This window comes from Panthera onca, chromosome C1 (genome assembly GCF_046562875.1).
Source record: "Panthera onca isolate mPanOnc1 chromosome C1, mPanOnc1 haplotype 2, whole genome shotgun sequence".
In the NCBI taxonomy this organism is placed as follows: domain Eukaryota; kingdom Metazoa; phylum Chordata; class Mammalia; order Carnivora; family Felidae; genus Panthera; species Panthera onca.
The window spans coordinates 197,792,313-197,816,420 of record NC_138346.1 but is presented as its reverse complement, the minus strand read 5'-3'; the positions used below and the strand labels follow the sequence as shown (position 1 = coordinate 197,816,420).

The 24,108-nt window shown below is 54.9% G+C and overlaps 1 protein-coding gene across 1 annotated transcript; it reads left to right on the top strand.

Moving 5' to 3' along the window:
- Positions 1–231: 231 nt before the first annotated feature.
- Positions 232–23,640, top strand: SERINC2 (serine incorporator 2). Its single transcript, XM_060625536.3, has 10 exons — positions 232–348; positions 9,133–9,294; positions 10,097–10,287; positions 10,679–10,758; positions 11,225–11,362; positions 12,533–12,702; positions 14,282–14,372; positions 14,684–14,825; positions 18,958–19,173; positions 20,039–23,640. The coding sequence occupies exons 1-10, from the start codon at positions 310–312 to the stop codon at positions 20,172–20,174; spliced, it is 1,365 nt and encodes a 454-aa protein (XP_060481519.1). The 5' UTR covers positions 232–309; the 3' UTR covers positions 20,175–23,640.
- The last annotated feature ends 468 nt before the right edge of the window (positions 23,641–24,108 follow it).

Genomic DNA, 24,108 nt, shown 5'->3' with positions numbered 1-24,108 from the left:
ACCCTCGCTTTGGACCAGGACTTGCACCCGGGGCAGAGTCGGGTCGGCGGCACGGCTCGCACGGCCGCGGGGAATCCTGGCCCCCCGCTCACTTTCCCTACCGGTCTCGCCCGGGCGCACCTGCCCCAGGTGAGTTTCGGGAGGCTCCGAGCACCGCCGGAAAGCGACGAGCGGCTTCGGCAGGTGGGGCTGGGCGGGGCGGGGGCGGGGCCCGGCCGGGGCGGGGCGGGGGCGGGGCCAGGACCGGGCGTCCGGAGCCCCAGCGAACCCGCCGCCGGCGCCCCGCGCCCCGCGCCCCGAGCCGCCGCCATGGGGGCCTGCCTGGGCGCCTGCTCCCTGCTCAGCTGCGTGAGTCCCGAGCCCCGAGCCCGCCCGCGCGCCGCCGGCTCCTTCTTTGGCCCCGCACTTTTGTCCCGTCGTCTTCCTCCAAATAGTTTCTTCTTTTTCCTTCCTCCAAACTTGTCTTTCGGGACCCGCACCCCGCCACCTCGCCCCTCGGGTCCCCGTGTCCCTCGGTCCCCCCACCCCCATCCCGGACCCGCGGGCGCCGGGGACAGCTGGTGTCCGGGGCTCGGGTTACCGCCGGGGGGAGGGGTCGGGGCGCGCCGGGGTTGCGGGGGGAGGGGAGGGCCTTGGGCGGGCGCCCTTCCCGGGGACTGGGGACACTGAGGCCCAGAACCCGGGGTGGGGGTGCGCGCCGCGGCCCCCGCTGGCCCAACTTCCTCGCGGGGCGCCCCTCGTCTCCCTCTCGGACATTATGATTCTTTGTGTGGCCCGCCTGGTCCCTGCCCCTCTCTGCGATGTGTCTTTCTCTGTCCCTCCGGCAGTCCGTCCGTCAGCCTGTCGCCCTGCCCGCCTGCCTCAGTTTGTCCATGTGTATTTGTCTGACATCTGTTTCTGTCCGTTCATTTATCCGACTGTCTTTGTCCGCCCGTGGCTGCTCCATCGGTTATTGTCTCACGGGTGTCTGTCCGTCTGTCCTACCGTCCAGTTCTGTCTCTCTGCGTCCGTCTCTGTCTCTGCCTCATCCAGCCTGGTTCACGCTAAGTGCCGGGCAATTCCCCAAGGAACCCCAGCCCCTTCCCACTCTGGGCCCCATAGCCTGAAATGCGGGTGGGGAGGAAGCCCCCATCCGCCTTTCTAAGCCACCCCTGAGTGAGGTCGGTTTGGTTTGTCACCGCCACCGGGCCCAACTCTGGGTTGGAAAACCCAGGAATTGAGAGACTGGGGGGAGTACCTGGGCGCCTGGGCCCAGGGACCTGGGGTGGGGGGCAGCCAGCCTCTGCTTTGGGGCCCGCAGCCAGCAAAGGGGAGGAGCTTCAGCCAGACCCCGGCTGGGAGGCCCCTTCTCCTTTCCCTCTTCCCAGCCCCCTCTCCTTTCCCTCTTCCCCTCATTAAACCCGAGGTTCATTCAGGCAGCTCCCTCCCCCTCTGCCCTACACAAAGAAGAACAGAGAGGAAGAGGGGGCTCTGGTGGCTGCTGAATCTCAGGACTTGCTTTCCTTTGTCCCTGATTTGTGTGTGCGTCAGGATGGGATGTAAGGGTGGCAACTTAGGGATCTAGCGATTTACTTCACAACCATTTTCTGAGAGTGATATCTGCACAGCAAAGCTGTAGAGTGGGTCTTTGGACAGTCCTTGTCCTCTCTGGGCCTCCATTTACCCACCTGTGAAGTGTGTGGGGGCGCACGTGTGCAGAATCAAGAGCTGGTCCCCGAGATCCCTTTCTGCCCAGTGAATTCTAGGTTTGGGCTGGCTCTCCTGGCCAAGAGGGGTTTGCTTCCTGGTGGGGGAGGGAGAGCTTCCTCCAAGTTGACCAGATTTCCATTTGGCTGCGCTCGCTCGCTTGGGAGTGGCACCCGTTGAGGGGCGACCTGCCAATCCCCTGTGCCTGGTCTCTCCGCCTCCTTCATAATGCCATTTGAGGAAGATTGAAAAGTGCCCCACCCAGTTCCTGGCCAATAGTGAATGGAGCTATTGTTATTATCATCTTGGAAAGGTGGGTGGAGAATTCCCTCTGGAGCCCAAGCTGGTCACTGAGTCACGGAATCCTACAAGGCTGAGACCAGAAGCCACATGACAGGTTTGCTCGAACCCTCAACACGTAGATGAAGAGAACTGCGGCTCAGAGAGGTTAGCTGACTTTCCAAAGGTTGCACAGTGAACGGATAGGGAACCGCACAGTCAAGATTAAAATCTGATTTCCTGGTCCAGGCGCTGTCCGGTGGTGGCACAGACCAGCACTGCAGTGAGCACTATATATGTATCCCATCATACAGTCCTCACAGTGACCCCAGTGAGGTAGTTAATCATTCTCACAAATGATGAAACTGGATCAGAGAGGGAAGGTGATTTCTCCACAGCCACACAGTATTAAGCGGTGCAGTTAGGTGTGACTGGACACTGATAACAACCTGTTTCAATGGAGATTTGCCCCATAGGAGCAAAGTTCTAATAGGGGGCTCCTGGGCATCTTTGGAACATTCTGGAGTCTGAGGATCCTTGGAGAAGACTTCTAGCCTTGAGGTATTTGCATCTGCCCATCATGCCCTTCGGTCAGCATTTGTATTGGGCCGAGCATGAGTCCTGGCTCAGAGAAGATAAGATGGTCCCACAACGGGATTCTCTCTTTCTCCCTTTGCCCCTCTCCCCTGCTCGTCCTCTCTCTCACTCTCTCTCTAAAATACATAAAATAAAATAAACAAAGATGGGCGCACAACAGGATGGGAGTCACAGGGCAAGCCAGCACACGGCCGAATGTTTCGGGAGGGCCTCCTTGAATATCTGCCTGCCGTAGAATCTAATTCTCTGCCCTCTACGTGTGAGGGAGCAGGAAAGGGTCAAACTATGGGACTCAGATCCTGGTGAGGGCAGTGACTTCGGCCCCTCCATCTCCTCTGCTTGTGTGACCGTGGGCAGTCACTGGTCCCCTCTCCCTAGGGCTGAGAGATTAGGAAGTGGGGAGAACGGTGGGGCCTCTCTCAGTTGGGAAGATGAAATGGAACTGAGATGAACACACCAGTATATTTAGCAGGAAGCTGGCCTGCAGTGGCTACTCGAAGCACCCCAGGGTGATAAAATGCTCAAGACCACACTCGAGGAAGTGGTCAAGCCCGTGACATCCCGGCTGTCTGATTGTAGAGCCTGGGCTCTGTCTGAGCCACTTCACTGTCCTGCCCACAGGAGCCCATTTTATGGCAGAGGAAACTGAGTTCCACGGTGGGGAAAAGGCTATTACTCTTAGTGCTGCAGGGGGAAGTGAGCGTGCACTGAGTGTTTTGGGGGCTGATCTCTTCTCTCTTGTATTTCGTCTAGTCCTAGGTTGGCTCAGCCAGTAATGGGGCTGTTCATGAAGTCTACAAGGTGCATCCCATCCTTGCTGGGACCAGTTTTTTGTATCATTGTGGCAAAATATCCATAACATAAAATTTACCATTTTAGGGGTGCCCGGCTGGCTCAGTCTGTAGACCATGCAAGTCTTTTTTTTTTTAAATTTATTTATTGTTTAATTTACATCCTCTAGCCACCCTCTGTTTATTCTCTATATTTAAGAGTCTTTTATGTTTTGTCCCCCTCCCTATTTTTATTTTTATTTTTTTAAATTTTTTTTAACATTTATTTATTTTTGAGACAGAGAGAGACAGAGCATGAATGGGGGGAGGGCCAGAGAGAGAGGGAGACACAGAATCCGAAGCAGGCTCCAGGCTCTGAGCTGTCAGCACAGAGCCTGATGCGGGGCTCGAACTCACGGACCATGAGATCGTGACCTGAGTGAAGTCGGATGCTCAACCGACTGAGCCACCCAGGCGCCCCTCCCTCCCTATTTTTATATTATTTTTGCTTCCCTTCCCTTATGTTCATCTATTTTGTCTCTTAAAGTCCTCATATGAGTGAAGAACATGCAACCCTTGATCTCGGGGTTGTGAGTTTGAGCCCCAGGTTGGGTGTAGAGATTACTTAAGAATAAAATCTTAACGGGGCGCCTGTGCGTGGCTCAGTTAAGTGTCTGACTCCAGCTCAGGTCATGATCTCACAGTCATGTGAGTTCGAGCCCCGCATCGGGCTCTGTGCTGACAGCTCAGAGCCTGGAGCCTGCTTGGGATTCTGTGTCTCCCTCTCTCTGTCTGCCCCTCCCCCACTCCTGCTCTTTTGCTCTCAAAAATAAATAAACATTAAAAAAATTTTTTTTAATCTTGAAAAGATTGCATTTTAACCTTTTATTTTTTGGTTTTCAAGGAGCTTGTAATTTATCTTAGGAAACATGGTATATATATTTAAAATGGAGGCCTGTTTTTATGATATCGAAATGATATCATCCCAAATGAACGAGAGGGGGAAATATCGTGAGTTAAAGCACACAACAAAAACTCTGGGATCTGTCTTCCTTCCCTTTTGGAATCTGTTCCACCAGCGCTCTCTCCCTGTTCCCAGAGGTACCGCCCACCACCCCCTCCGTCTGTCTTCCGTCTGTGCCCAAAGTGACATTTCTGTAATGCAGATCTGATGCTCTGCTTCCTCCGCACCAGTCTTGCTCATGGCTTTCAGGATAAAGTGCAGACTCCCTGGCACTGCCCGCAGGGACCTTGGCCGTCCCTTCCATCACCCCTGTAGCCTCTCTTGCCAGCTGCCCCGAAGCTACTGTGTTTCTCACAGCTTAGCAGGTGCCAATCCCCTTGTAGGAACACCTTTCCCTTCCCCACCTAGCTAAGTGCTCACTCTTCTTTGAAAACTGCCCCCTCCTTTTTCCTTCTTGTGGTGAAATCCACATCACATGAAACTGACCAGTGTAGCCATTTTTAAGTGTGGGGGTTCAGTGGCAGTGAGCTACATTCATTGTTGTGCTGCCAGCCCCACCCTCCATCTCCAGGATTTTTTCATCTTCTCAAATTGAAACTCCCTGCCCATTCAGTAATAATCCCCACCTCCCTCTCCCCAGCCTCTGGTAACCCCCCAGTCTGCTCTCTGTCTTTCTGCTTTGTGTCACTCACTGTAATGTCCTCAAGGTTCTTCTGTGTTGTAGCATGTGTAGAGTTTCCTTCCCTTTTAAGGCTCAGTAATATTCCACTGTATGGATAGACCGCGTTTTGTGGTCCACGGATACTTGGTTGACTTCCACCTTTTGATGTGAATAAGGCTATTATAAACTTGAGTGTGCAGATACCTGTTTGAGTCCTTGCTTTTGACTAATACCCAGAAAGTGGAGGGCCAGTTTGTTTTAAACAATACAGCTTTATTTGTTTTTAATGTTTGTTTTTGAGAGACAGAGCACAAAAGTAGGGGAGGGGCAGAGAGGGAGAGAGAGACACACACACACAGAATCCGAAGTAGACTCCAGGCTCCCAGCTGTCAGCACAGAGCCTGACGTGGGGCTCAAACCCACAAACCATGAGACGATGACTTGAGCTCCTCAAGTAGTGAGGTGAGCTCCTCGTTGTTGGCAGTGTGTGAACGGCAGAGGCTACCTTCCGGGTGACTCTTCATTAGAAAGTCTGGACCAGTTGAATGCCAAGGAGCCCTGCAGCCTGAAAACGCTGAGACGCGGGGCTACCTGATTCCCCTTCCCGAGGACCCGGCTGCTGCTAGGACACAGCCAGTGTTCTGGTGCCTCTCTGTTGCTGCGGTTCCCCTGAGTGCATTTGGGGGAGGGGGTTTGTAATCGTAGCACAGGAGCAGCTCCGTGGCTGCCTTGGCTTCTCACATTGCATCATACATGTTAGTCTGTGTTGCTCTGCAGCCCGGTGACTTTTTTCTTCCCTGCCCCTGTTACAGTCCTTGGAGTAAATGGACCACCCCTGGCCCCTGGTGCAGGACATTTAGGTTATTTGCAGTCTTTTGAGATTCTCATAGGCCCGTAAAACCTAAAGCTTCGTGTCCATTTTATTTTTGTCTTAATTTAAAACATTTTTTTTAACGTTTGTTTACTTTTGAGAGCCGGGGAGGGGCAGAGAGAGAGGCAGACACAGAATCCCAAGCAGGCTCCAGGCTCTGAGCTGTCAGCACAGAGCCCAACTCCGGGCTTGAACTCAACGGACCGCAAGATCATGACCTGAGCTGAAGTTGGACGCTTAACCAGGCGCCCCTTGTCTTCATTTAAAAGTTTTCTTCTTTAGTAATAAAATCAACTTTATTGAGGCATAATTTATATTGACTTCTGTTTAGCTACACGTACCCACTTAAGTATCATCTACGCATCTGCTGCGTTCAGCAGAGAATCCCTCTTAGGGGAGGACCACGATGTCTTGATGGGCATTTAGTTCTTTTCAGTTTTCCCCTAGTCCTTTCCTTGTGTGAACAGTGCCGCGATGATCTTGCATGTGCGCGTGTGTATGCACATGTCTGCCCTTGCTCGCGTGAGCTGGTAGTTCTGTAAGAAGAGGTTCTTGTAGCAGCGATGCTGGAGGTAGAGTGACCCGGTCAGAATGTAGGAACGATTGCCAGGTGCCCAAGAACCCACCGGAAGCCGCTGGTGGTGGCGGCTGGTGTGTGTCTTTCTCTCCCCGGTCTGGTCTGTCTGGCTGCCGGCCCTGGGAAAATTCCGAGGTTTCGAGTGTCAGCAACACCTGGATTTTGATCTCCAAGAATTCGAGTGAATTGAAAGGCCAAGCCCCCTCCCCTTTCCCTGATTGCAGTGGGGAAGCTTTTCTTAGGTCTCAAACGGAGATGGTAACAAGCCAGAGCCAGGCTCTGACTCGGGCACCTCAACTTCTGGCTCCCGAGATCAGTGCTTGTGGGCCCCCCTTGGCTTTTTCTGGCATTGGAGGGACTGTTTTGACATTAAATGAGACTGCCATTGATGAGCTAGTGAGCCCTTGGTACAGACGGACATGAGCTCAAACCCCAGGTCCTCAGCTTACTTGCTATGTGTGACCTTGGTCGTGTCACCTGTCTGAGTCATTTTCCCCATTTGTACGTGGGAGGTTATGACACACTTACTCCATAGTGTCAGCGACACTTAATGTAGGTAAGGTGCTTGCTTACCAGGGTGCCTGGGACGGGATAACTCATAAAGGATAGCTGTCACTATCACTCCTTGGCTCTCAGCACTGCTGTCCACTTGCCGGGTGACTCTGGCACATTCTTAACCTCTCTGATCTCAGTTTCCTCATCTGTAAAATGGGACTAATAGCCAGTCTGTCTGATAGCCAAAATGTTCTTTATGTCTGTAAAACACTTTTCTGGCATTTGCTTGTCCCCTCACCCCCCAGAAGGTGGCCAGGGGTAGGAGGCAGGGCTTGCGGTGAGTGCCGCAAGGTGTAACCGTGAGTTGCTGGACAAGTTATGATTCGGGCCATGAAGAAGAAATTCATTCTGCAAGTATTTCATTTCACTGTACTTGGCTGTGCGGGTGAGAGAGATGGGTAACGGGGCATTTCCAGGGGCGTTTCTATTCTTGGGAAGAAGGGAAGGGGAGACGGGAGGGCAGCTACATTTCAAGCAGAGTGTGCTGTGTGTCTGGTGACCAGTCCAGAAAGTAGGGTGCTGGGTCCCTCTCAGCCTGCTCTCCGTAGAGCCAGTCTCGCAGTGTAAGGCTGTTCCTGTCCCCAGCTTCAACCCCTTGATGGATGCCCTCTGCTCTTAGGCTGCACGTGGCTGCCGGGCCCCGCCAGCCTGGCCAACCTCGCCACTCCCTGCTCGCCAAAGCTTCCGTCACAGCGGCCTCTTTCTCTTCCTCCATCGTCCGGCTCCTGCCTGCCCCAGAGCAGCCTCCGCCTCTGTTCCCTCTGTCTGGAACACTCTTTCTTCCCCTTGGTCGGGAGAGCGCCTCCTCATTCTCCAGCTCAGCTTAAATGTCACTTGTTCAGGGAGGGGACCCACTACCCCCAGTCTAAAGTGGGCCCCCCTCAGTGACTCTCAGGGCAGCACCTACCAGGACAGGCGTAATGATCGTTGAGTGTGTTCCTGTAGGAGGCAGAGCTGGTGTCCTTCTTGCTGTTGACTCTTAAATGCCTGGGTGAGGAGCTGGGGCTGTTTGGGGGAAGATAGACGGGTGACCAGGTATATCTGGTGGCGGGCCCGGTTCCCAGGAGGGTCAGCCTTCTTTTGGGGCGCCAGCTGTGAATACTGTGGCATCAGCAGCCCCCAGAGTGATTTCAGCCAGTCCCAGGGAGGCCAGGGGCTGACTGGCGCCAGCTTGGGCAGAGGAGCCGGGAGAGGGAAAGGGTTAGACCGCCCTGGAGCAGGAAATCACAGCCACTCACAATTCTACATTCCATTCATTCAGCAGGCGTTTCTCTGAATGTTTCTTGAGGTCTTAACATATGTCTGGGGCTATGCCAGACACTTTGCCTTTGTTCACTAGGTAGTCACTGAGCTCCTGCTGTGAGCCAGGCACTATCCCCCGCTTTCTGGGACGACCACAACCCCTGCCCTGGTGGAGCTGACGTGCTAGAAACAGGAGGGGGACACACATGAGTAAAATAGAAGGCCAGTCAGATGATAGTAAGTCCTATGGAGAGAAGCTAAGCGGGGAGTGGAGAAAGGAAGCCTGAGCGGGTTACAATTTAAAATTCCTGGGGCATGTGGTGACTCAGTTAGTTGAGTGTCCGGACTTCAGCTCAGGTCATGATCTCACAGTTCGTGAGTTCAAGCCCCGCATCGGATTTACTGCTGTCAGCTCAGAGCCCACTTCAGATCCTCTGTCTCCCCTACCCCTTCCCCTCCCTGCTCACTCCCTCTCAAAAATGAATAAAACATTAATAAAATGAAATAAAATTCCTGTGACAAGTAGGTACCATTATGATTCCCATCTTATAGAAGGGGAAACTGAGGTTCAGAGAGGTTGAGTGAGTTAAAGACGGTCACACAGCTTATCAGGGCCAGAGCTGGTCTTCTAGATGGATCGCTCTATCTATCTATCTATCTATCTATCTATCTATCTATCTTTTACCACTCTGCTTCCCCCTGCATCAGAAACAGTGTGACCCAACCTTTTCGAGGCTTGCTTTCCTCTGGGGCTTGTAAGTTAAATGGGATAATATCTGGGGAGGAGGTGCGCCCCTGTCTGGCAGGAGGAGGGCAGGCTCTGCCAGGATTCGGGGACAGGGAAGGAGGGGTGGTCATGGGTGCTCCTGCTCGGATGGGGAAGGGGAGAGGAGGGGGGGAGTAAGGGTGCCGTCCTGCCCTCCCCTGCAGGCGTCCTGCCTCTGCGGCTCTGCCCCCTGCATCCTGTGCAGCTGCTGTCCCTCCAGTCCTAACTCCACCGTGACCCGCCTCATCTTCACGGCCTTTCTCTTCCTGGGGGTGCTGGTGTCCGTCATCATGCTGAGCCCTGGTGTGGAGAGTCAGCTCTACAAGGTGAGCGGCCCTGAGGGCAGGCAGGGGAGCGAGGTGGCCTGGAGGACTGGCCCGCAGCGAAGGCCCCGCTGCTGCAGGCTGGGGGTGCCCAGCCCTCTGAGGACGCTGGGCAGGAGTGACCCGGCTTGGTGACAGGGGTGTTTCTTCACGTGGGGAGGAGGGTTTGAACCTCACGTGGGAGTTCTGGCTTCTCATAAGTCTCCCTTGGGGAATCTTACTAATCATCGTTGTCCCCTGGACACTGGCCCCGGGGCATGCTGTCCCCTCCTTAGTGCTCAAGCCCCGTTTGGGGTCCTCTCTTCCCTTCCTCTCCGCGTTTCATAGCCTGGCACAGATCCAGGGCGACATTTAGGCCAGTGGCCCTGACATGTGTGCGCGTGTGGGAAGGTACGAATGCCCTGGGGAGTGTGCTAGAAATGCAGACTCTCAGCCCCCGCCTCAGAGACTCCGAGAGGGGCCCTGGAGTCTCACTTTCCCCCAGAATCTCCGGGGGTTCTGATGTGGGTGATGGAGGAGAGCACTAGGGGGAGCCCTGCTTTCGACAGAGCCATGAGGTCCTGAGGCTGCAGGTGCGACAGCAGGGAGACACGCAGAGAGTAACGACCTGTGACTGGACTCTGTGTCCCCATCTGTCCCGGGCTGGGGGGGGGGGGGGGGACGCTCACTCTCAGGAGTTCAGCCCCAGCGGTGGGCAGGGGTGCAGATGGAGGGGAAGGAGGGGGCTTCCCTCGTGGCAAGCCTTGGCAGAGTCGGCCCGGGGTTCCGGGGGCAGGGGCCTTCACGCTGCTCTCTCTCCCCTCAGCTGCCGTGGGTGTGTGAGGAGGGGGCCGGGACCCCCGTCGTCCTGCAGGGCCACATCGACTGTGGCTCCCTGCTCGGCCACCGCGCCGTCTACCGCATGTGCTTTGCGACGGCAGCCTTCTTCTTCCTCTTCACCCTGCTCATGCTCTGCGTGCGCAGCAGCCGGGACCCCAGGGCTGCCATCCAGAACGGGTGAGGGCGCCCCTCCTGCCCGCAGCTAGGACCCCCTGCCCGACTCCAGCCCAGGCCCTGCCCCCACTCAGGAGCCACCAAAGCACAGAGATCAGCTCAGCTAGTTGCTCCCACTTCTCAGATGAGTAAGTCAGAGAGGGCAAGAACATGCTAAGGCCACACAGCACTGTAGTGACACGGTTGGGGCAGGAACCTGGGTGATCACTGTCACTCCAGCTTGGTCCTTCCCTCTGCCCCTCAGGGTTTTTCAAGGGCCAGGACAGACTTTCTGTGCCCAGCAGACCACTAGAAAGTCCCTCTTCACCTGTCCCAGTACCTGCTCTTTGGGGGTGGGAGTTCTGGGGCCCACCCCCCACTTAGCCCCCCTGGCTCTCCTCGCCACCCCCAATAGATTTTGGTTCTTTAAGTTCCTGGTCCTCGTGGGCATCACCGTGGGCGCATTCTACATCCCTGACGGCTCCTTCTCCAACGGTAGGCGGCCTTGGTGGGAGGGATGGGGGCTGCCAGGGGGGAGGTGGGGTCTCCAGAGGGAGGAGCACTGGTGGGGGTTGCTCTTTGCCTCGGCACACAGACCCCAGGCTGCTGGCCGGGTCGCTGCCCCCCTCCACCCAGGGAGACAGCAGCCTGGTGCTTGGCCACATGGCCTTTAGACAACGTGGGGGGGCCTGCGGAACGTGCCTCAGCCTGACCCTGCCACCTGCCACGCAGCATCTCTGTGCATGGCTAGGGACATCCCTGAGACCAGGGACTCTGCTATTCCTCAGTGTCGCCATCGCAGGGGCGTGGCATGAATGGTTGTCGACTGGATAAATGGGTGTGAGAGGGAGACAACGGGATCGTGCCTGCTGCATAAATCCCAGGAAGCCTGGCGCTCAGGCTGCTCCCCTACGGCCTCGCCTCCTCTCCCCTCACCTCTCCCTCCCCTCTCCCCACCCAGTCTGGTTCTACTGTGGTGTCGTGGGCTCCTTCCTCTTCATCCTCATCCAGCTGGTGCTGTTCATCGACTTCGCACACTCCTGGAACCAGCGGTGGCTGGGCAAGGCTGAGGAATGTGACTCCCGGGCCTGGTATGCAGGTGAGCACCGCCACTCAGCCTCCAGACCCCGGGGACTGGGACTTCCTGAGCGTCAGGGCGTCCCCGCAGCTACAGGAAAGCCTCGAGGGCATCTGGAACAGCCCCCTGCCCCAGGGCAGCAGTTGAACTGTCCAGGGCAGATGGAGGGACGGGGCAGCTGGCTCTGGGGTCACATGAGGGGGTGGTCAGAGGAGAGCCGAACTGGAGAGGCCTTGGAAGGGTCTGAGTTCAGCGGTTCCCACAGGATGGGCCACGCACAGCCAGCCCAGACCCAGCCAAATGACACTCGGTCACTGAAGCCCCCGTGGCAGGATGGGTGCCTGTTCAGCTGTCTTTCTGAGCCGATCAAGGAGAAAGGCTCACTCAGGAGCTGGTCTGGTTTCACGCCTCTCTCACGCTGGTCTCTCTCTGACAGAGAGCAGGGCTTCAGCAGGTCACTATGCATCCAGTTGACTTTTCATTTTTTTTTAATTGCGAGAGAGAGAGAGGGAGGGAGGGAGAACAAGCAGGTGAGGGGCAGAGAGCAAGAGAGAGAGAGAGAGAGAGAATCCCAACAGGCTCTGCACTGTCAGCGCAGAGCCCAATGTGGGGCTCTAACTCAAAAACCGTGAGATCATGACCTGAGCCGAAGTCGGATGCTTAATTGACTGAGCCACTCAGGTGCCCCTCCAGTTGGCTTTTTATTTTTTTTTATTATTTTTTTTTTTTAATTTTTTTTTTTCAACGTTTTTAATTTATTTTTGGGACAGAGAGAGACAGAGCATGAACGGGGGAGGGGCAGAGAGAGAGGGAGACACAGAATCGGAAACAGGCTCCAGGCTCCGAGCCATCAGCCCAGAGCCCGACGCGGGGCTCGAACTCACGGACCGCGAGATCGTGACCTGGCTGAAGTCGGACGCTTAACCGACTGCGCCACCCAGGCGCCCCTCCAGTTGGCTTTTTAAAAGACTGTTGTGTGTCCGTCATATTTCTTTGCATGGTTAACTTCTTTATGGCAAGGGAGCCGTCTCAGTTCGGGTGTTGGTGAATGACAGACATTCAGGAGACTCCGATGTCATTCCTCCGATGAGGAAGCTGAGGGCTCACACAGGGGACTGCCCGACAAGCCCCCGGAGGGCTCGGGGGTCCCTGCGCCTCCTGACTCTGCTGCTTGCCACCCTTCCTGCCCAGGCCTCTTCTTCTTCACCCTCCTCTTCTACACGCTGTCCATTGCGGCCGTGACGCTGTTGTTCATCTACTATACCCACCCCGGGCCCTGCTACGAGGGCAAGGTCTTCATCGGCCTCAACCTCACTCTCTGTGTCTGCGTCTCCATTGTCGCCGTCCTGCCCAAGGTCCAGGTGAGCCCGCCTGTCTTTGCCCATCCTGATGCCAGGCCCCTTGGTGTGTGGGACTTCTGGTGGGAACCTTGGGGTCCTGGGACGGGGCTGTTAGTCACAGAGGCTTGGGCTAAGAGTGTGGACTCCCAAGTCAGCCTCCCTGGGTTGGAGTCCCAGTTTGCACATCTACATGCTGGGTGTCTTTAGGAAAGTGCCGTAACCTCTCTGTGCTTTTCTCTTCTCAAATGTAAAAATGAGGATAATACCTAGTCTTTGGAGTTATTTGCAGGATGGAGATCGAGTTTGTGAGCACACAGAACAGGGTCGGGAGTATAAGTATCCATCAGACGCTAACTGTTGTTATCGTTGTTGGTCTTTATGGAAATCGGGAGACCGTCAGGGAGGACCACTGAGCAACAGTTCCTAGACCCCTCAATAAGGGGTGTTGGGAGTTCCACACTTTCAAGTCCCAGAACATCTAGGGTAATGGGTGGGGCTCCCCAGGTCATCGTGTGCTTTTCAGAAAGCCTCTGAGCCCAGGGGTGCCTCGTGGTTGGGGATCTCGTCCCACCAGGGACTTCACAGCTAGCTTGGGTAGCCCTTGAGGGTCTTTAGCAGAAAGGTGGGGAACCTCCCTTCTGGTCAGAGCCTCATTTCCAGATGAGAAAACTGAAGCCCACAGAGGGTGATCCCTCTGTCCCAGCTCACACAGCAATCAGTATTCGTTCAACAAATACTTCCGGAACACTTACTGTGTACCAGGCCCTCTTGTAGGTGTTGGGGATACGGCTGTGGAGAAGAGGGGGAAGAATAACCATAGCTACCAGTCGATGGCATCTGTCCTGTCATTTAGTCGTGCACCATCATCGTCCCCACTTTCCACTTTCATACTTTCTTGGAGGAGGAAAGACACTCGCCTGAGGTCACCCAGCTGGTAGGGGGCAGAGCTAGGGGTGGAACAGGCAGACTGGCTCCAGACCCTGTGCTTTTTTTAAAAGTTAGTTTCTTTCTTTCTTTCTTTCTTTCTTTCTTTCTTTCTTTCTTTCTGAGATGGAGAGAGAACAAGCGGGGGGAGGGGCAGAGAGAGAGGGGGGAGAGAGAATCCCAAGCAGGCTCTGCACTCCCAGCGCATAGCCTGATGTGGGGCTTGAACCCATGAACAGTGAGATCGTGACCTGAGCCAAAATCTAGAGTCGGATGCAGGGATAGCAAGTGCAAAGGCCCTGAGTGGGGGAGAGGGTTTGGTGGGTTCTGTGGACAGAGTGGAGGCCACTGTGGCTGCCCTGCGGTGGGAGGTGGGCAGGGAGGAGCTTGAGGGGGCGAGGGGGTGAACCTGGAGGGCTTTAATTCAGAGTGAAGCGTTCTCAGCAGGGGAGAGACTGAGATGATTTGTTAAGAGAGAGAATGGAGACTCCATGTTTGGGCAGCCGGGGTGGGTGGTGGGTGTCCTGGGTACTGTGTTTTCCCGAAGGGTGTGGGGTGGGATGGCCCTAGGGTGCTGGGGCTTTCTGAGGTCCCCTGGTTGGGAGGGAGTGGGCTAGGTGTGGGTGGGGTGTCCCCCACGTCTGACGGGGTCTTCCTGATGGATTGCCTCTGCCAGGACGCCCAGCCCAACTCGGGTCTGCTGCAGGCCTCCGTCATCACGCTCTACACCACATTTGTCACCTGGTTGGCCCTGTCCAGTGTCCCTGGTGAGTACAGGCCTGGATTCGAGGAAGCCTGGGCTCATTCCTGGGTCAGTAGCGACCTTCTGGGGGGGCTGGAGACCCTCACAGGTGTCAGGGACACCTCAGCCCAGCCTGTTCCTCATGCTAGTCCTTCAGGGAGTAGGAGGACCCTCTCTGTTCCAGGATCTATTTCCCTGTCATCTGTCTGCTAAGTTCTGTCTGTCGCTGGGATTTGGATGGTCAGTTGTATGTCTGTCTGTCCATTTGGGTTGGCTGTCTGCCCTACCTCAGACCTGGCCTGCATGGGCTGAGGGTGACTGGTCTCCCATCCCTAGACCAGAAATGCAACCCTCACCTGCTGACCCACTTGAGCAACGGGACGATCCTGGCAGGCCCCGAGGGCTACGAGACTCACTGGTGGGATGCACCGAGCATCGTGGGGCTCATCATCTTTATCCTGTGCACCGTCTTCATCAGGTAGAGTGGGGGGGGGGGTCTGGCTTCTGGGGAGGTGTCACGTTGGCGGGGCCTGATGGCGCGAGCAAGGGGAAGATGTGGGAGCCAAGACACCAGGCCGGGCGGCGCGCTCGACATGTGCATGTCCAGCATTGTGCTAGTGGAGAAACCGAGTCCCTCAGGGGGGCACAGCATGACTGGGCTGCGGAGGCAGGGTTGGACGCTGCCTCCTGGGCCAGGGACGCTTCTTGCACATCCGGCTGGCACGTGCCCAGCTCGGTAGGGGCAGGCGCCTGTGGGGGCAGGGGAGAAGCCTGGACTGGGGTCAGCAGGTACAGGCTCTGTCACTCACCTGCTGTGTGGTCTTTCTGAGCTTCAGTTTCCTCTTCATAAAAGGAAGAGGGTAACCTCCAATGCCCAGGGTGGTCGTGACCCCTACAGTGTCACCTGAGAGGGGGCAGCTCATACTTAAGATCACACAACTTAAAACAAATTTTTTTAATGTCTATTTTTATTTTTGAGAGAGAGAGAGAGAGAGAGAGAGAGAGAGAGAGGGAACAAGAGGGGGAGGGGCAGAGAGAGAGGGAGACACAGAGTCCAAAGCAGGCTCCAGGCTCCAAGCACAGAGCTCGATGCAGGGCTCAAACCCACGAACCGTGAGATCATGACCTGAGCCGAACTAGATGCCCAATCGGCTGAGCCACCCAGGCACCCACATAACAACTTTTTTTTTAAATTTATTTTTTAAATTTTATTTTTTACATTTACATCCAAATTAGTTACCATATAGTGCAACAATGATTTCAGGAGTAGATTCCTTAATGCCCCTTACCCATTTAGCCCATCCCCCCTCCCACAACCTCTCCAGTAACCCTCTGTTTGTGCTCCATATTTAAGAGTCTCTTATGTTTTGTCCCCCTCCTTGTTTTTATATTATTTTTGCTTCCCTTCTCGTATGTTCGTCTGTTCTGTGTCTTAAAGTCCTCATATGAGTGAAGTCATATGATATTCGTCTTTCCCTAATTCCGCTTAGCATAATACCCTCCAGTTCCATCCATGTAGTTGCAAATGGCAAGATTTTGTTCTCTTTGATTGCCAAGTAATACTCCATTGTATATATATATGTATACACACACATATATATATACCACATCTTCTTTATCCATTCATCCATCGATGGACATTTGGGCTCTTTCCATGCTTTGGCTATTGTCGATAGTACGGCTATAAACATGGGGGTGCATGTGTCCCTTCGAAACAGCACCCCTGTATCCCGTGGATAAATACTTAGTAGTGTAATTGCTGGGTCCTAGGGCAGTTCTATTTTTAATTTTTTGAGGAATTTCCATCCTGTTTTCCAGAGTGGCTGCACCAGCTTGCATTCCCGCCAGCAGTGCAAAGAGATCCTCTTTCCCCGCATCCTCGCCAGTATCTGTTGTTGCCTGAGTTGTTCATGTTAGCCATTCTGACAGGTGTGAGGTGGTATCTCGTTGTGGTTTTGATTTGTATTTCCCTGATGATGAGTGATGGTGAGCATTTTTTCATGTGCCGGTTGGCCATCTGGATGTCCTCTCTGGAGAAGTGTCTATTCATGTCTTTTGCCCATTTCTTCACTGGATTATTTTTTTCTTTGAGTGTTGAGTTTGATAAGTTCTTTATAGATTTTGGATACTAACCCTTTATATCTGATATGTCATTTACAAATATCTTCTGCCATTCCGTTGTTTGCCTTTTAGTTTTGCTGATTGTTTGCTTTGCTGTGCAGCAGCTTTTTATTTTGATGAGGTCCCAGTAGTTCATTTTTGCTTTTGTTTCCCTTGCCTCTGGAGACGTGTTGAGTAAGAAGTTGCTGTGGGCAAGATCAAAGAGGTTTTTGCCTGCTTTCTCCTCGGGCATTTTGATGGCTTCCCCTCTTACATTTAGGTCTTTCCTCCATTTTGAGTTTATTTTTGTGTATGGTGTAAGAAAGTGGGTCCAGGTTCATTTTTCTGCATGTTGCTGTCCAGTTTTCCCAGCCCCACTTGCTGAAGAGACTGTCTTTATTCCACTGGATATTCTTTCCTGCTTTGTCAAAGATCAGTTGGCCATACGTTTGTGGGTCCATTTCTGGGTTCTCTATTCTGTTCCATTGATCTGAGTGTCTGTTGTTTGTGCCAATTACAACTTTTTTTAAAGGGGCATCTTAGCAAGTGTTTATCGGTATGGACCCTGGAGCCAAACTGCCTGTGTTTGAACCTGTCACTGCCACTTACCAACAGGGTGATCTCTGGCAGGTCACTTAACCTTTCTTTCTGTGCCTTAGTTTGCTGATCTGTAAAATAAGGATAAAAATAGTACCTACTTCACTGGATTGTTGAAAGATTATAGATGAGTCAGTATGTGTAAGGCACTTAGAAAAGAACTTGGCAGGGAGTGGGAGCCAAGTGTTTGCTTTTATTGCAAATAGCTGTGAACATTTATTTGCACAGCTGGGTGGCGGTGAGTGACTGTTTTGTGAGGGTCACCAGACACTAATACTGAGCAGAACTGCTGTTTACACTCAATCTGGCTGACTCATTACTGCCTCCTCGAGGCCCTACATGGCTCCCAGCGCTGCTTCCCATGTCTCCCCTCATGGCCAGGAGGGAGCCTCTATGCTGCTCCTCTCTTCTCCCTGAGTCGTCCATCCGGTCAGGGCCCGTTCCCCTAAGAGCAGCACACCTGTCTCGGAACATTTTGAGGCCGTTGCACATTTCGTTTGTTTTGACCTTTTTTTCAAAACCCTTTCTCCAAGCCAAGCCTGGGCAGTTCACAAACGTCTCTCTTCATCACCTCATTTGATCCCTTTTTCAACCTGGAAAGGCCCACATCACCTCCAATTTGCAGAAAAGGAAACTGGAGGCCCAGGAGGAGCAGCCGCCTGTCTGAGGCCGTGAGCATGCAGTGGCCGCAGACCTTGAGGACATGGTCCCCGCTGGTGGCGATCCAGGCACCGAGCTGTTGCCCGCTGCTTCCGGAACGCACGCCTCCCCAGCCTGTGGTCACTGGGCAGCGGCTCTGAGAGCCCCGGGGCCTGTCTGTTCTTTTTTTATTTTTATCTTTCTTATTATGTTGATATATTTATTTTTTGAGAGAGAGAGAGAGAGAGAGCGAGCAAGCCGGGGAGGGGCAGAGAGAGAGAGAGAGAGAAGAGAAATCCCAAGTAGGCTGCATGCTGTCAGCACAGAGCCTGGTGTGGGGCTCAAACCCACGAACCATGAGCTCATGACCTGAGCCAAAACCAAAAGTCAGGGGCTTAAATGACCGAGCCATCCAGGCACCCCAGGGGCCTGTCTGCTCTTAGCATGGTTCTTAGAATCCAGGAAGCAAAGAAGTGTGAACAGCTATGCCCAGCTACGTCCCTGGGACCTGGGCTCCTGTGTATTAGATGTCAGCATGATGTTTTGGTGATCGGGGTCAGCGAAAGCTCAGTCAGTGACTTCTCCACTTGATGGGGTGGGGCTGGGGCCCAGAGCTCCTTCTTGTCACTTTTTTTCTAAATGCAAGTTGGATCCGCGACATTGCCTTGTGTCTCAAACTATTAAATACTGTTAAAAATACCAAGACCTCATTACAGAAAAGAAATGACGAAAAACCATTACTCTTGTATTTTTAAATTATAAACATGAAGAAAGGGGACATAATTGGTAAAACTGCTCACCCAGTAGAAGGAAAATGAACTTAATAGCAAATGAGCGTTCTTAATGATTAACATTATTAGTGAATGTCATACCTGGCATGTCACTGGCGGTACTGGGTACTCAGTACCTGTTTACAGACCTGGTGAATGGACAACCTGAGTAACAGTGCTTGTTTCTTTAGTTTATAGTCTGTGCCGGGCATAGTGCGAGGGGCTTTACCTTATTAATCCTCCTGGCAAGCCTACGAGGGAGGTGCCGTTCTCCCCAATTTTACAGAGGCTCAGAGAGGTCACGTGTCTTGCCTCAGGCCATGGAGGGAGTGGGAGTGGAGTTCAGAGTCAAAGCAGTTAGATAATTTCTGGGCCCAGCGCCTAACCAGCAGGTCACCGGGCCCCGAGGTTCCAGAACCGTTGTGCCCATTGCTGTGACTGACGCCCTGGCTCACGAGGCCGCCTGGAACTGCCCACCTGCCTCCTTCCTCCCTCCCCCCACAGTCTGCGCTCCTCGGACCACCGGCAGGTTAACAACCTGATGCAGACAGAGGAGTGCCCGTCTGCGCTGGAGGCCACGCAGCAGCAGCAGGTGGCGACCTGCGGGGGCCGGGCCTTCGACAATGAGCACAATGGCGTCACCTACAGCTACTCTTTCTTCCACTTCTGCCTGGTGCTCGCGTCCCTGCACATAATGATGACGCTCACCAACTGGTACAGGTGCGTGCAGCCTGGCCGCGCACGGATGGAACCCGCCGTGCCAGGACGTGTGGGGCACACGTGTCCTCTCCTCTGGCCCCTCCCTGGGTTCTTCCTGATGCTCAAGGCTTGGGTGATGTCCAGGACCCTCCACAGAGCCTGCCCGTCCGTGCCCCAGCTTCCCTGCTCGGCAGCTGGCACCTTCACTAAGCCCCTGAGAAGGAGGCGACCGCGGGCTTGTGCAGGGCACAAGAGGGTGTACAGATCATGGGTGGTGATTTGCATTCTGAGGTCAGAGTTGGGATTCACGGCGGGAGGGTTAGGATTTAGGGTGTGGGGTTAGAATCAAAGTCACAGGGTCAAGAGTAAGAGTCATGAGGTCAAGGGTTGGGATTGGGCACACACAAAGTCACAGATTTGGCCATTGGGTTAAAATTGGGGCTAGCAGGCCGTAAAGCCAGGATTGAAGTTTCCAGGTCAAGGAGCTACGATTTAAAAGTCAAGGGGCAGATTTAAGGTCAGAGATATCAGAACTTGGTCATAAGACCAGGGGCCAGGGATGGAGTTACAGGATTGAGGGTCAGAGGCCAGGTTGGAGGTCAGGACTGGAGCTCCAGGGTCCCCAAGTGAGGTTATAACATAGTCTAGGACGGGGTCAGTGTTGAAATTGAGGTCAGGGTCAGGTCGGTGGTATTTGTCGAAAGCTACATCTGGGGTCAAAGACATAGCTAAGGCCAGGTGTCAAACCTATCAAGAGAGGGGGGCTAGGGTTACAGAGTCAGAGCCAGAGTCGAGGTCAGAGGTCGCACCGGGGTCGTAAGGGCAGGGCCAGATCTGCGGTCACGGCGCCGGGGGCCCGGCTCACTGGGATCATGGTGTGTCGCAGACCCGGCGAGGCCCGGAAGATGATCAGCACGTGGACGGCCGTGTGGGTGAAGATCTGTGCCAGCTGGGCGGGGTTGCTTCTCTACCTGTGGACCCTGGTGGCCCCCCTCCTCCTGCCGAACCGAGACTTCAGCTGAGGCGGCCCCCTGCAGCCAGCCCGCTCGGAGTCTCCGGGCTCAGTGAGTCTGCCACGCTGAGCCCCTACCCCTACCCCCCTCCAGGACTCGCCTCTGAGCTGGGCCCCCTGTTCTTAGTGCCTTCAGGGATGAGATCCGGACCACAGAGCTGCCTCTTCCTTACCTTTGTCCCCTGTCACCTGTACTCCCCCTCTTGGGACAAAAAGGGCCCCTTATGCTCAGGCTCCCCAGGAGAGGGTCCTGAAGGAGAGAAGCACTCAGAGCCACTCGGAGAGTGGGAGCACTCCCCACGATGGGGTGCCCAGCACTGAGGCCTGGATATTCCTGACCACGTCCCCCAGGGCACCCCGCCCCCTTCCCGGACTCCGTGCCTTACCGAGTCTCCAAGACTTTATGCAATAAACAAGCCAGTGCACGTGCCTCCCCATGTTCTGTGCCCCTCACCCTGGGTGCGGTCCCCACGCCATCTGGGGCCAGTGTGGGGGTGGAAACAGAATGTCAGAGCTGAGGGGGTCAGAGGAGGGACCTGGGCTCTGTTCTGTAGGTCATGGGGAGCCTTGGGGTGGAGGCGGGGCAGGCTACTGGAGAAGGAGAGGCTTTGGAAAAAGGAAGTCTGGGGGCCAGGAAAGGGCCTGGAACAGTGTCTGCATGAGGGGTGGTGAGGCCAGAGTCAGGCTGGAGAGGGGAGTTTGTGCAGGGTGGCTGAGGAGGCCATCTTTGGTGTCCTACCAGTGCCAGCCCTGAGCCCCTGCCCACCTCTGGCCTGCCTCCAGGGTCCTACTCCTTCCTGCTGTAGCCGTAGTCCTTGCCACCTGCTTTGGGTCAGGTGCCTTAGGGAATGCAGAGAAGAATCTGACCCATCACCCAGACTCAGTGTGCTGTGGAGAAGAGCGTGCACTTGAGTCAGCCAAGCTGGCTCAGACCCAGTGAATCTTGGAAGCCGTGGGGCTTCTGTGGGACTCCAGGCAAGTCTTTCCCCTCTGGGCCCTGGCTCTTCATCCATCAGCCGGGAAAACGCCGCCCACTCCCAAGCTGTTGGGAGGCACGGATGAAGCAGCCTCCGTGACGCGCCCGGCAGGTGCTCAAAGAATAAGATCAGTTCCCATCTCCGAAGGTGCACGGTGATGCAGGGAGGGAGAGGGGCTACAGACAGGCTCCTGGTTCGGCCCCAGGGCCTGGTGTGAGCCGACAACTGACCGTAGGCCAGGCGTCACTTCCATGTGTGGGTGTGACAGATCGGCATGGACGTGACTGGGTTTGCCGGGTGCTGGGGGTGCTGGGGGTGCAGTGGCCAGGGACACGTCTTCCAGGGAGCTCCTGGATCGTGGGGGGGGGGGTGCAGGGGTGGAGGCAGCACAGGTGCACAGGGGTGCACTGAAGGGACACCTGACACGGGCCAGGAGTCAGGCCAGACATCCTGAAGAATGCATGGAAGCCAGCCAGGTCAAGAGGAATGGGAGAAGGCAGAGGGGACATCATGTGAGCAAGAGAGAAAGTGGGGGAGGGAGCCTAGGTGGTTCAGTAGCTTGAGCATCCAGCTCTTGATTTTGGCTCAGGTCATGATCTCAGGGTCATGAGATAGAGCCTGCTTGGGATTCCCTCTCTCTGTCTGTCTGTCTGTCTCTCTCTCTTCCTCTGCCTCTCCCCTGACCGCGCATGCTCTCAATCTCTCTAAAACAAAAAATAAATAAGTGAAAAATTCTTAGAGAGAGAGAAGGAGAGAGGCGTTCCAGGATAATGAGGAGTGCGGGGTGGCTGGTGTGCAGGGCATGGGGGTGGGGGGCGGTCAGGAGTCGGTGTGAGCTGGGAGAGATGGGCTGGGCCGGGATCATACAGGCCTTTGGGGGCCGCTGTTGAAGAGATCAGATGTTATCTTCAGTGTAGAGGGGAACCATGGAGGGTTTTGGAGCAGGGTAGGAGCGGTGAAGGTGGGAGGCAATCACGGGGAAGCCCCAGAAGGCTTCGAGCTGAGCAGTGACATGGACGGGTTGTTATCTTAGAAGGATTCCCCTGGATGAAATGGAGGGTGTGGTAGCTGGGACAGGTGCCAGGGCCCGGGAAAGAAGGCAGGGGGTGGGGGTGTGGTCTGGAGCGGGGCGCGGGAAGGCTTCTCTCAACCCTGGGACAGACCCCGGGGATGCTGTTGGCCCTGGGTGCCTTTCAGCCCAAGGAAACCCTCTCCATGAGGCAGCCTGTTCCTTCCCCCACCCACCCTACCTAACATTTCATTAGTTTCCTCATTTCACCTTCGGGAGAAAAAGCCCACGCTGTGCTCCTGCTAAGCTTTCTTACGACCTTGTAGAAGTGGACCGTTTTGTCCTGCTTTTGTATCCTCTTGCTCTATAGTCTTCAAGTTATTCATTCAACAAACATGCACCGAGGTGAGTTCTGGGCCAGGGTCTGGGCCAGGGGCGGGCCTGGCAGGGAAGGAGGCAGAGGCCAGGCTGAAGAGTCTGGATCCCTGGCTAAGGAGTTTCAGGTCCCAACTTGGGGGTCACCGCCTCTGAGAAGCCACCTGGGTTTCTCTCAGACAGCCCCCAGTGGTATTTCCCCAGTCCCTGTTCTGCCCTCCAGGAAGGCGATGGCCACACTCGCTCACCTGGCCATGGAATGACTCTCTGGGCCAAGCGAGCGTGAAGCCCGCAGATCACGTGGGGCAACGGGCAGTGCAGTGTACTGGAAAGCTCTGCGGGCTCCGCTCCGGTCCTCTCTGCACGGCCGCCGCACCATGGGACCTTTGGCAGCTCTGTCGCAGCCTCTGAGCCTCAGCTGCAGCTTTGGTACAATGGCAGCCGTAGCGGTTCTGTGAACCATAAAAGCATGGTGCCCCGGTGGGCCACGTGGTGTGGTAACGCAGCAGACGTTCCCAATCCCCTCCTCCCTTTCCTGCCACCCTCGCAGGGGCTGGCGAAGTCAGCCGGTCACTTTGCAGCTTCCCTGAGAGAAGGGGGCATCTGACAACATTGTGGCCGGTGACAGCCAAGTGGGATGGTAAGGAGCCATTCTAGGGGAGGGGCTGCTTCTCTTACGAGGCACTGTTCGTCCCCCACCCGCCCCCCCTCCTGTCTGAACACAAAATGTGATGCCTGGGGCTACAGCAGCCTCCCTTGGGACCGTGAGGCACCGAGCTTGACGATGGGAAACCAACAGAGCGAGAGGACCGTGGGGCGAGAGACAGAAGGAGTCTGGGTCCTCGGTGCGCCCTTGAGCTGCTGCCTGTCCCCACGCTTCTGTGACGCGAGGAAAACCAATGTCAATATATTGGAGCCCCTGTTAATTGGGTATACGGTTCCCTGCAGCTGAATGTATTTCTGGCATAACATGTGATGTGATCGTTAATTTTAGTGATAATAAAAACAATAAACAAGAGAAACTATCCCAGGACTGTTGGGTAGCCATAGTTGTAGCACGCACACTCATAGATACGGATATATTTATAAATAAATGTATATATTATGTACTTATATATCATTCATGTCTGTTTAGTAGCAGGAGAAACTGTGACGAGATCATTTTTTGAGACACTGATTTTTCTGTGCTCTCCCAAACACACGCGGGAGAAGAAAGTTCTAGATCTCGCTGCCTTGGGGGAGGTTTGAGGGAGAGCGGGAAGCGGGAGGGAGAGGTTACCTGCTAAATAACCCTTCCCCTCCTACCTTTGGTATCCAAAAGCCCAGTCTGTTGAGAAGCTTCTGGGCAGTGGGGGAGGGGCAGTGAGGGGGCAGCACTCCCTCCAGTGCCTCCTGGAGGGAGAGGGGAGAGGAAGAGCCCCTGCAGAAACTCGATGAGAGATGAGGCCATTTCTCCCAGACCCTAAAGAAGTTCTCTGTGACAGAAGAGGGGGTAGGGCGCTGTGGGTTCTGTTAGCAAGGGTGGGGGGCCCGGTTTCCTGCTGAGCTGGGGGAGCTGGGCAGAGCCTGGGGGAGCTGCTGGG